The sequence below is a fragment of the Anthonomus grandis genome, chromosome 1 (genome assembly GCF_022605725.1).
Source record: "Anthonomus grandis grandis chromosome 1, icAntGran1.3, whole genome shotgun sequence".
Classification (NCBI taxonomy): domain Eukaryota; kingdom Metazoa; phylum Arthropoda; class Insecta; order Coleoptera; family Curculionidae; genus Anthonomus; species Anthonomus grandis.
The window spans coordinates 12,769,697-12,783,392 of NC_065546.1; the positions used below are offsets into that span (position 1 = coordinate 12,769,697).

General features: G+C 30.5%; 1 protein-coding gene across 1 annotated transcript in view; it reads left to right on the forward strand.

Annotated features, from left to right (window-relative positions):
- Positions 1-13,696, forward strand: part of LOC126737209 (uncharacterized) — a 39,952-nt gene that overhangs the window by 18,627 nt on the left and 7,629 nt on the right. The window contains exon 2 of the mRNA XM_050441993.1: positions 5,406-5,628. Coding sequence (XP_050297950.1) covers positions 5,467-5,628 — 162 coding nt within the window. The 5' untranslated portion in view covers positions 5,406-5,466. The remainder of the gene's footprint in view (positions 1-5,405; positions 5,629-13,696) is intronic.

Genomic DNA, 13,696 nt, shown 5'->3' on the forward strand with positions numbered 1-13,696 from the left:
TTTGATGTGAATAGACCAAATAATATTGATGACTTAAAGCCAAAAATTTAACAAGAAATTAGACTTGTCAATCGAAAATGCATTGAATTGACAAAAAATTGAACATCAGTTGAAATAAATATTGTATAAAGTTTAATTTTTTAATAAGGTATGTTTTACTAGTCTATTACGTCAAATTTCACAAACCGGTGACTTTTATGGTGTGCTATGCAAAAAGTATTCAGGGTATATCGTAGAATAATTGTAAAATATAATATACAGGGTATTCTATTTAAAAAAATTAATGTTGACGCCATAGTTTCTACTTGAGGTACCCTGTATAGAAATTTTTTATTGAAAAATGCGACAATGCTAATCGACGTGTCCGAAAAATAAAAGAAAGAAAAAATACCTGAATTTTAAATCGTGAATGAACTATATACATAAATAATTGTGTAGACATAAATAATTGGTTTAAAATTATCTTAATGGCGGTCACTTCACGCATTTGATAAAATAAATTTTAGGAATATGCAATATAATTTATTAATTTCTGTTGCAATAAAGTATTATAATTATTATTTAAACATAATTATTTCGTAGACAGTTGAAGATAGGTAATATTTATAAAACACGTACAAAATTATTCGGTGAATTTGAAAATGCAAAAATATACAAGAGGTTCCATTTAAGGAAAAAAATATCTCAAACTTGTTCAAAATATGTTTGATTCCAAAATATAATTCACGTTACCTAAAAGAATTATAGGATTTTTATATTTTTGTTTTTTAACTTACAAACTTAATAATAAGTTGAATCAGATGAATATTCATGTTTATGTTTTGTATTTTTTAAAAGACTTAATATCTTTGTTTTAAAAGAACTTATCTCTTTCTTGCTACGTATACAAATATCGTGAGAATCGAATATCGTCAGAAATGCATCTGGGCAAACAAACAGATTCGAGATCTCATCTTGTGGAGAAAATATACTCATTTTAAATTTCCACTGTGATGAGTCAGCGTAGTGGTCAATGAGCAACATTTTAGATTGCTTCAAGAAATATTTTAAACTTCAAAAATTGCTAAACTCTGTCAAATACCTCACCTCCAGTTAACCTCACTTTGATATGTCATAATGGGAACCTCCATCGTGTGACACATCGTTGTAAGCAGCATGTAAAATGTTTATTCAACAGTGTCCAAAAAAAATGTGTGGTAATAAAAGACATTTTATCAACTTAAACTTTTTCCATTTTACTTCGCCAAAAAAAAAATTGGATGCAAGTTGAAGCGATTTACTAGTAAAAATGTATGGTAATAAACTGTTCATTAAGTCCAAATAGTCCATTTTTTTGAAAATACAATATATCCTTGAATCGTCCAATCTTTGGAAAACCAAGTGGATATCTTTTGATAAAACAAATGTTGTTGTATTTACAACAACATCCCCCGCACTACGCTGTGACAGTTCGCGAGTAGCTTAATAAAGAGTTTCCAGGGATGTGTATTGATAAAGGAGCGAATAACTCGCGAATATAGAGAAATTAGCGGACAAACACTTGCCAATGTTCGTGAGGAATTTCAAAACAGACGTTTAGTGTCTCGCGAATGACAGAACAGATTTTGAGCACTTAATAAAATAAATTCTGTGAACTAATTAAATTGTTTTTTAAGCACCTTTTCACACCTTTACTCTTTATAGGTCTATAAACTTACATTTTTATACACGACTATAGGATATGACATACCAAAGTATGACTTCGATAAATATTAACTATTACCAGATTTTATTAGCTCATTATTCGCTGGTACCTTAATCTATTTAATTTTTTTGGCACTGTTGAATAGACATTTTAATGCTGCTCACAATGATGTATCACACGATGGGGATTCCCATTTGATGTATCAAAGTGAGGTTAGCTGGAGGTGAGGAGGTAATTGACAGAACTTTGTCAAATATAAAATTAAACGTCAAACCTCTATATCAAGATTGACGTGTGTTATTTTTTAAAGAAGTGTTAAAAAGAAAATGAGAATATTCTAACATAAGTGTTCATTTTTTGCCGTATTTACTTGATTTCTATCACAACCCATCTAATAGTAAATTGACTTTATTTTATTTAAACATTTCTAATTTTAAACATACCATAAAAAAAAAATTAATTTTGGAAAAGAGCGCTATGAATAAGCTAAAAATGTTAAATTTGGGTCAGTCTATATACAATTTGACATTTCAAATTTTGTTATTTCTTTCTCTGCAGTTATTTGTTGGCGGATTCTAATAAAAGTGGCAGCGTATAAGTTAAAAATTTTTTAACAGTTAATTTTTTTGACGTTATGCAAAGAAGTTCTAGTTCTAGAGAATCAAAGTTTATTTCCTCTATTTATACTTTTATCACCTGCTTAAAGACATTAGTCATGCTGGTCTGATGGATCTCGTCTTAATCGTAATATACTTTAGAAAACGCTGGCAACTAAAAATAATAATTTATGGCCCTATATATTGCAAATCATCAAGTTCAAGACAAAGCTCATTTTATAATGCCCCATAAAAATCCGCGCCTGCAGTTAAAAAATAATTCATCAACGTTGCCGCGATTGACGGATCTCGTCTTAACTGAAATACAGCATACAGAGGAAGGCGGCTCGAGCGCCACCTAGAGATTTAGGACGGAACACATGTTAGTATATAATATACATAATCGTGCCAAACGAGATCCGGACAATTTTTTGAAAAAAGTCGTTTTAGACCTTTAGCATTCAAATGCGACCTATATACACGTGTTACAAGGCGAGATCCGAAAACGGATCTCATCTTGAAAATCGGATCTCGGGTTGTTGATCGTATAACAAAAATGGATCTCAGCTTGTAATCGGGATATATATATATATATATATATATATATATATATATATATATATATAATAATAATAATAATAATAATAATAATGACTTTTATTTCCAGCAAATACATAGATATCAAAATATTAATACATTTGTCATAGATTACCGAAATGTGGCGCAGTCTAGCTAGTAGCTACTCTACTGAACCATACATAGGAATCTGAAATATTAATTAATTATTAACTAATGTACAGTAAATACGTTAAAATATATACATATCACATATTATAATATATATTTAGCCACATAATATATTATTCTACAGAGTCTCCACTGTTATATTACATCCATCAAAATTACTGGCAACCATTAACTCAGTCAGTAGGTACCTATACCATCTAATTATTCTATATAATACAATAGCCGCTCTAATTATACAAACAGATTAATATGTCCCTTAATGCGTTTTTTAAAATGAACTGATGGCAAAAAAAGTAGTAAGTAGTCTTTTAAAAGTAGTTGTCGTGTGAAATGGAATTGTAATGACACTTGTATTACGAAGATCTAAACTATGTATTTCAGAGCGAAACTTTATTTTTCGATATAAAAAATCAGGACATTTTCTCGCAATTATCTTCTGAAATAAGACGACTGAGTGGAAAATAGGTCTCTCATCCATTGTAACTCCCTCAATTTAGCCGATACCCCTCGCTCCCCACCACGTAAACCACCAATCAACCTCACACAGTGATTTTGAATTAGTTGGATTCGGTATATATCTCTTGCTAACAAACATGGTGCATAAATTACATCTGCAAAATTGAAATGGGATAGTACCAAAGAATCGCAAAGCAGTTTTTTCAAGGGAACTGTAAGTAGGTGTCTGTTTTTAAAAATCAGTTTTAAGTTTGAAAAAGCCTTCTTTATGTACATACTTACATGTTCACTAAACCTTAAACTCGAATCCACCATTAAACCTAAGTTCTTAGTGCAGTCCGTAAAGTTAAGTCTATTATTATTTAAAGTTAGTTGAATATCATGCAAAGGTAAATTTTTTAACCGAGTTCTACCAAAAAGCATAATCTGGGACTTCAAGGGGTTTAGTTCCAAACAATGTTTATTAGAAACTATAAGGAGTGTCTCTAGATCTTGATTCAATTGATTAACCGCTTCTACAATTGGATCTGGTTCAAAGGATTTATATACCTGTGTGTCATCAGCGTATAAATGCACGGTAGAATATTGCAAATGCTTTACCATCTGAGAAGTATATAATATAAGAAGCAAGGGCCCTAAAATGGATCCTTGTGGAATCCCAAATAGCAATTGTTAAGAATCTGAGACTTTGCCATTGACCTTTACTTTTTGGCTTCTACCCTGTAGATAACTTTTAATTAGTTTAATCGAGAAATCAGTGAAACCTAAATATTTTAAGATTGCTAGTAGAAGATCGTGATTTATTTTATCAAACGCCTTTGAATAGTCTAACAGGATTAAGACAGTTAAATTATTGTTCTCGATACCATGAATTATATCGTCCGTAACTTTCAAAAGCGCTGTTGAACAACTGTAGCCTGGTCTAAATCAGGACTGTATTGTGGGCATATAGTGACATAAATTAATTATTATCAAAGGTAATAAGGAGGCAATGAGTTTCTTATTATGGATGAGCCCCAACTTATAGGTAAGCCCCAACTTAAAGAATCAAACTCTGCTTAAATATGCCAATTAAAATAAATCTGAAAGTATTAGAAGTCAAATTTGAAAATAAAAAATACAATAACCAATATCGATTACCTAATATACCATATTATTGTTACAAAGCGTTATAATGTGTATTTATTGCAAATATTAGAAAGTAGTTTGTCATTGTTAAAAATAACAAAGGAATTCGTATAATAATTGGCATTATAAAATAGTATGAAACATAAAAAATATTTATTATCCTATGTAGATACATTTATTTTTTTAAATAATTCCCAAATAATTATAATATTTAAAGCAGAAAGTATCTGTATTCTAAATGTTAAAATAACTCGATTAAAAAGCAATCGATGTTAAAAAATATAGCATTTTGATAGGTCATTATAGATTAAATTTTCATTATAGATTTTTTTCATTTTTCAAAAAATATATGAAATAATTATAAAATCTAATACATAAAAATACTAAAGTTAATATGAAAACGTTTCCACGGTAAAAAATAAGACAATAAAAGTAACATACAATTTCTGTCCATTAATTAAGTAGAAAACATTCATTCAAAATATAATGATAATGATCATCAGCAGACTTTTCAAATAATGGATCTTCTTTAATGACATCTTCAACAGTTTCTAGTTCAAAAACCATTAACAGCTGCATAATCAAGACAAAACATTGTTTTTGGTCTTAAAAACGGGCCACTTTCACTTCTTAGTTCATTGTACGATGTGAACGCATATGTGCGATACAAAAATTTGAACATGGGGTTCATTGTTGCGTATGGTCGTTAGCCTACTTACATAATAAGAACTTTTTGCAAGACAGTTTTTAACACCTAAATAATTAATTCTGCATTGTCTGCTTTTTTTTTACAGATGTCTGTGAAGTTCTCTACTACTTCGTGACGAGCACTAAGACTAAGAGCCATCACAAAAAATGGTCAGGAAAGTTGGAAAAAACCATTATATTGCCTCACCTTTAAACCGTCACGACTCCTCCCCAACTCCTGTTCACGTCACTAGGAGTACTGCTTATTCTGATGGCGAGGATAGTCATCGAGCTTTATCGGACAGGACGTTATCCGAATATACTTCTGTGGTAAGAGTTAGAGAGCATAAATATATATTAAAATTTAAATATATGTCTATATTAGTTCTAAGGAGATATATAGAGGTATTATAAACAAAGAAATGAATAACAACCTTATAAAATTATTTTAAAATCTATCATAGTCTTCCTCCACCAACCAAATTTCGTTTTTCATTAATTTCAAATACATCTTCATTTAACTACGTTGCGTTTACAGCTTGCGTTTTCTTTGTTTCCTAATTCTTTACTTTTATATTGCGATAATATCGTTGATAATCGAGTATTGTTCGATACTTTGTTTTTAGATATATCATCTTTGGACATTTACAGCATTTTTAATTTAAAATCTGGCTTTATTAAATCATTTAATCCTATTTATATTACTATTTAAGTCAATACTATTCATCATAGTTTTCGTTAATCCTAAGTTTATTTGTTTTCTTACAAATAAAAATACAAATTCTTTATTTCATTTTTACAGCCAATTTTTACACTGTAAGGTTTGTCAATAAGAAAAGGAAAAAAGAGAAAAGAAAAAATGCACAAAATCATATATATCACATTTATAATATGAATTAAATTTAAAAGTAACATTAGATCAAAAGCAAAAATCAACAAAGACAAACAAAATTACATCTGGAAAACAGACAAAAAAGTATGCAATATCATAATCTATGACAGTGCACTGTCCTCATTAATTTTTTTTAGAGTTTTAAAGATTAATAAAATATGTTTTAAATTCATATATGCTATAAAAATTGCTTAATTTCTTTTTTAAATTTTTTGCGGTTAATTGAGACGATCTTAGACCAAATTTGCCCTAAAGTCAACATTATCCAAAAGCAAAAATTTGTGGATAAAAAATGGATAACGTCTGAGATTAAAAACCTTATGCATGAAAGGGATATTTTATACAAAAGAGCTGTTCTTTATAGGAGTGAGGGTGCCTGGGATGAGTATAAGGCAAAAAAAATATTATTGTCAATAAAATTAGAGTAGAGAAGGAAAAATTTAATGCAGAATGCATAAATGAAAATAAAAACAAGCCTAAGGAATTATGGAAAAATCTTAAGACTCTACTACCTGGTAAAAGGCAAACAGTGCACTATCAAATAAACTTTGAAAAAGAACTGGTAAATCAAGAAGTGGTTATTGTACAAAAATGTAATAAATATTTTGTAGATAGTATCGACATCCTGGAAATTGTCTACTGTTATTTCTGTCCCAAAAGTACAAAATACCGTTAATGACAATGAATTCAGAGCCATCGAATGACACCGTACCTGTCGAATGAAAAGCTCCTTGAGGTTTGTGTAACCTCTTCAGTCCCAAAGAATTGTTTTACTTTTTTTTTGTGAAACTTTTAATAAAATAGGTTTATTAGGATTTAAAAAAAGCAAAAAAAAAAAAATAAATTACTACAGAAAAAAATATGACATGTCCAGTATTTTGAAAAATTGGACGTAAGTCTCTAATTATGAAACTCAAAAAAACATTGCCTCTCTAGAGAAATGCATAAATAAAGCTTACATTTCACACAAAAAAATCTTGTTTTCTTTGTACAGCATTGATTACGGCAGCGCATATAGAAATTTTTGTTATTAACACTGCATATTGGTAGATGTTCATTACCAGTGGTCCTGACATCTCTTGGTTGCATCTCCGAGTTCTTGCATTTTTTAGCAGGTTGACTTGTTTCTTCATCTAATGAAGAAGTTGGATCTTGAAAACCTTTTGCTTGTGCCCCAAGGGCAAGAGATTTCCCGATATACAGTTTAAATTCAAGTAAATCAATGATAGAATTTTTTCTCTCTCCACGAGCGAAGCAGTCTTGGCGGTATTCAACCCACGAATTTGTAACTGCCAAGTCCACAAAATGCCAGAAAACTTTTACCGGCCATTTGTCTGTTCGCATACAAATGCGATAGTAAGATATTAGTCTATCACACATGTCCACTCCTCCCATAGAATGGTTGTAACTAGTAACAGAGTTTGGACATGAAACAAGAAGGTACTTATTATTTTTCTTGTCCCATCCGCGTACTTCTGTTACTGGCGCAGAGCCTGAAGATGTTGATGCCATTGTTACTGATCTATTGCCCATCAATTTCAGAATGGTAATTTTTTTGTCTTCTCGCACAAACTCATCAAAGGAACCACGACCATTCGAGAGGAGCTCTTTATCATTTTTTATTTTGCTCCTAAGATCTCGCGGAATTCTGTTGTTTATAATTGTCCCTGTTCCCAAAATTCCTTTTGTTAGTAAATGATCCAGTAGATTGACTGAAGTAAAGTAACGATCAAAATAAATTATGTGCCCTGGCGACAAATCTTCTGAAAGCTTCTTTACAACCGATCCACCTATTCCCAAATTTTGATCGGGAGAACCATCTGGCCAAGTTTTTGCACCTTGATAAATCATAAAATCTAAAACCAGTCCGGAAGGTGTAGCTAAAACAAAATTTTTGTCCTACTGGAGAAAAATACAAAAATACTAGTCCTACTGGATTTGGCTTGTTTTTAACGTACTGTCGGAGAGCAGTAGTGCCTGTGAAGGTGTTCATCTGCTCGTCGATGCTCAATTCTTTACTCCTTGGTAAAGTAATACACTTTTTACGAATCGCATCGATGATAGGTTGAAGTTTCCATAGCCGATTTGACTGCTTTACCTCATTTGAAACACTAAGATTGTTAACAACATGTAGAAAATTTCTTAATTTAAAAATACGGTCTCTAGTTAGCTGAGTAATGCAAGATATTTCAATTCCCTTCATAAAATACAACCGCAGCCGTGGAAGTCCAAAAATGCCCATTAAAATATGTATTCCAGTCAATATTCGATATTCTTTGGCTGTTGACTTTAGTGGTTTTTTTTCATTTGCTTGCATGGCACGAATATTACTTTGCTCTGATAAATTTTCCCAAAAATAATCTGGAAAGTATTTATAAAAATAGTTCAGGGGTGTCCAATACTTATGATTGTAACTGCCATTCCGGATCAAGGTAGACATCTTCTCGACTTTCAAAAACATTTCTTTTCCATTTTACTTCTGCGGTTTTATTTTTTGTTTGCTCCTCGAGAACCTGCTCTCTTATTCTGGATAAGGGAACATTATCGTCATCAGACTCCTGTTCAATGGTATCAGAAACCGAATCTGCGTCTGCCGGCGCCGGCTCGTCGTCTTCATTATCATTTGCCTAAAAAGACGAAATAATAACAACAAGAAAATTTAAAATTTTTGGTCAAAAAGTAAAAACTTTAACCAAATACAGTCCCGACGTCCAAAATACTGCACAAAATCAAAAGCTGAACATGTAGAGCGACGTTACATTTTCTGTACCTACGTATATTTGTTGATTTATTAAATAGCAGTCAATTTATTTGATTTTAATCAGTATTTTATCAAAACAATCGAAAATAATGCAAATATTACCTAGTTTCTGATACGACGCCATGATTTACAATACAACACCTGTTCCGTCAAAACAATAACTGAAAAAGTTGGCAATCCAACGTTGCCAAATATTTTTAACCAAATATTTTTTGGCGTATGTATGCAGGTCCAGTCCGCTGCACGGCGGGCTCCAAATCACGTTAAGTCGTCGTGAGCCCGTACTAATATATTTTGAAAAATGTACAGCGGGCTGGACGTGTGGACTGAAGAGGGTAAAAGAGCAACTTCTTGATTTTTGCAACCAAATTTCAATAATCGTTTTCAATCAATCGGGTTTCCGTGAGAAACACTCTTGTGAATCTGTGGTTGTCGATATTTGTGATGATTTTCTTAGAGCCATTGACAGTGATAACTATGTTTTAGCCGTTTTTTTAGACTTTAGAAGGGCTTTTGAAACTATTATTGATAGGAATATTTTAATTCAAAAATTAGAAATATTAGGAATTAAGGGTACAGTTTTAAACTGGTTTAAATCTTATCTATGTAACAGAGTCCAACGTGTTAAGTATGTTAGTTGTCTGTCTGGTGTTCTCGATGTTATGTTTGGTGTACGGCAAGGCACAGTGTTAAGTCCATTATTGTTTTCACTATAAAGTCGTATTATTTGCAGATAATACCATGATTTCCATAGTTACACAGGTAAAAATCTTAATGAACTGGTATCTAATATAAACACTAATCTTACTAACTTATTTGGCTGACTCTGCGACAATAAACTAGGTTTAAATACCATCAAATCAAAATTCTGTGTGTTTCAAAAAATCAAGATTAAGCTGGGTAGACATTGACGCTATGGACATTATTGTAGATGGAGAAAAAAATTTTTTTTGAAAAGGAAATAAAATACTTAGGGACTATTTTGGACGCAAGCCTAAACTTTCATGCGCATGCTAATTACATCATGAAGAAGTTTTCAAAGAAAGTTGGATTTATAGCACGCATAGAAACAAATCAATGCACACAAAACTAATGCTTTATAATACCATTGCCCTTCCCCATCTGCAATTCTGTTCCATATTCTGATTTAATTTACCCCAATATGTAATAAACCAGTTTCAAATAATACAAAATAGAACTATGAGACTGATTCTTAAATGTAATCGTTATACCCCAGTTATGTCTATGTTAAATGTCCTAGGTATGTTGTCTGTGAACCAAAGAATTATGTTTAATGTTTATCACTCTTTTCAAATATTTTTTTATAATATGCTCATTAAAATGATCACTAAATATATTTCTTCTGATGACTAGCATTTGGTTAAACTAATAAAATGGGATCTATTTTATTTAGATTTTAAGTTATTTAAGTATCTCTTATATAATTAATGCAAATGTCTAACAAATCAATAATTATTTGCAGTGTGAATAAAACTAAACCTACAACAATCCCTGAAGAACGTCGATAATAATGGAATATCTTTAATGTTTTGATTGCTAATAGCCACGTGCGGCGTTTGTTTTAAATAATATATTTAACTTTCGCGTTGTCTCGAACCTCCACAAGAACGTGAATGGAACGTCTTGGTGAAATCCAGAAACACACATAACCAGTTTACCTTTATCTATCATCGAATTGTTTTTTACTGATTTACTAACGGCGCTATCAGTTCCTTCTATATATTTTCTTTAGAGAGAATAAAATTGATTGTGATCTTTGGTCGGTCGATAACAAAACTCTTAAAATATTTAGTGAGCAAAGTGAGAATTTGAGTCAAGTTTGACTTGGTAAGAGGTTTTTTGAATAACAGCACTACAATGATATTTTAAGAGCTAGTTCCTTTAACTTCTACGCGAGTATGTTCCAAACTTCGCGATCTCTGATAACTGCTATCGAGTGCTAACGGTTGTTATAAATGACTTTAATGGCTACTAATGAAATAAAAAATGAATACATTTCAATAGGATTCTGTGTAGTTCCCTCAGTTTAGAAGTAAGATCATTAATGTTAAGCTTAGCAATTGCTTTGCGACATATTTTGAATTTACCTTAGCGTAATAGATCCTGCCAATAAAAATATATATCACTATTTTATCTACATTCAATAGACCTTATAAAGTGATGACAAGGATAATTACTTAAAAGGGGTAATAAGGAGTGATAAAATATTTCTGGATTCATTCTGTGTTAGCGTATTTTAAAATTATTAAATTCAGTCAGAGTGGATATAAAATGGAAAAAGGCTCAAAAAGGTTATTTGTCCCAATTAATAGTTTTCTTTAGAGACATGAATGTGGTTAATGAAGAAAGATTGGAATTGAGCATTAAGGTTATGACCAAATTGCTTTTGTTTCTTAATGGTTTCATTTCAGGGATCAAAAGAGCTAATAAAAAAATAAAAAATATAAATACAATTTTGATTAAAATAACCATATTTTGTATTCAATTGAATTTAATTAAAAAAAAATATGTTTTTCTTTTAAGCGAAAGTTTGGAAAATGTGTTTTTGAGTGTAAATTGAAATATTATTCGAATATCCCAAATAGGAGTAAAATACGGATTTATTTTAAGCTTGCTCTTAAAATCTTCTTTTTGACCTTTATTTTATTGATTAATTTTATTTTATGTAGGCATTTGGTAAATTTAAAAAAAATGGTATCTACATTATATCTTTGTATTCTGAAAATATTCTTAGTTACAATAGTTTTAAACTTATACTAATCAACTCTAAGTGAATAATAATAAAGGTATAAGAAATATAAATTTTAAATCGTGTTAAGGTATAGAAAATTAGAACCAAATTTTTAATACTATAAGTATTTAGGTCATAATGATTTTTTGTAACAGTCACATTTTATAATTTTGTGCTACTTTTCTATTTTATTCATTATTATCAGATCAAGAAGTTGATTAAATCAACAATTAATCAGCATTAATCATACAAGACTAACTTTCTAATTCATAACAATAAAATCCATACTTAGAAGATGTAGATATGTAATATTTTTGATTTTGCTTAGTCATTATAACATCGTTACAGTATGGAATTTTCAGTCATAGTGCCTATAAAATATAAACCTATTGTTTGCGGACACAAAACTGTCTAAGTAAATATTATTTATAAATATATTATAAATACAGTGCATTCACGATGAAAGCAGCAAATTTATTTAAAATTATATATCAGGTATTTTTTCTTCTTTTATTTTTTGGACACATCGATTTGCGAGTGTCTTATATTAATTCATTTTTTATATGATTTCTTACAGCGAAAGTAGACCAATTTTAGAAGCTTCTTGATAACGGTGTGTCATGCATATGTGAAAATAATTTTCATATTAGTTGTCATTTCACGCTTCATTTTTTAATAAAATGCATTTGTCTAGGAAAAAACGAATTGAAATACTCATGATGATTGGTTTTGGAGACCGGATGTGTACACAACAAGAAGTCTGTAAATCTGCAATTACTAGATTCACAGTTCGCAACATTAAATTAAAATTTAGGGAATACGGCAATGTAGGAAATGTATTTAAAGGGAAACCTCCAAAAGTAGTCAGTAGCACAAATACTTCATATAAATAAAGATCATCTTTAGTATAAAGTAAACTGATACAGAATGAATGTTAGAAAATGAATTGTTAGAAAACGATTTTGACCGTCAAGTGCAGTTTGGTGAGCAGATTCTTGAGGCTAAAAACGACAATGGAATTTCGATCGAAATATTATTTTTGCTGATATTGGGATAACCGAAAATCATTGGACCCAAAAATACCACACAAAAATTATTATGTGTGGGCATGTATTGTAAAAAATCGAAATCTTGGACAAGTTTTTGCCAAAGAAGCAGGAAACGGAGAGCGCTACTTGAACTTTCTACAGTTTGAACTTATTCTTGTTTTAGTTGTTTTATTTTCTGATCCACAAGCCATCGCCATGTGACAATTTCTTGATGCAACTTTTCCTTAAAGATGGATCGGACGAAGAGGACCGCTTGAGTGGCCACCAAGGTCACCGGATATAACCCCATCAGATTTTTTTGTCGGAGTATTTAAACAAGAAATCAGTCTAGTCAATCGGCAAGTGATTGAAAATGTGCAATCCGAAGTTCTTATTTACTTCAAAAATTCATTGAAGTAAATAAAGAAGAAAATAAATATTAGTTGCAGTAAATATTGTATAAAATTTAATTTTTTAATCTTATATGTTTCATTAGTCTATTAACTCAAATTTCAGAAGCCGCTGAACTTAGGCACATAGTATGCTATTTAAAAGGTATTCAGAATATACCGTGGAATTGTAAAATGTCATGACATACAGATTGTTCCGTTTAAAAGAATTAATGTTCAGGTCATAATTTTTACTTGAGGTTCCCTATATAGAAAATTTTTAGCGCAAGTGACAATGCTATTCGACGTGTCCAAAAAGTAAAAGGAGAAAAGAGCACTTGAATTTGAATTGAATTTATTTCTTTCATCGTGCATCCACTGTATAACCTACAAATAATCTTTATTTTTCATGCAAAAAATCTCTAATTTTGATCTAATTATGATAAAAAAAGAAATAAACATTAACTATTAAAAACCTTTTCGAGTTTACCATATTCTTACATTGTTAGTAATTTTCTTGCATAAATAAATATGCGGAAGCCTAAACTTGAATCTTTATTGTTGTGAGCCTTATGC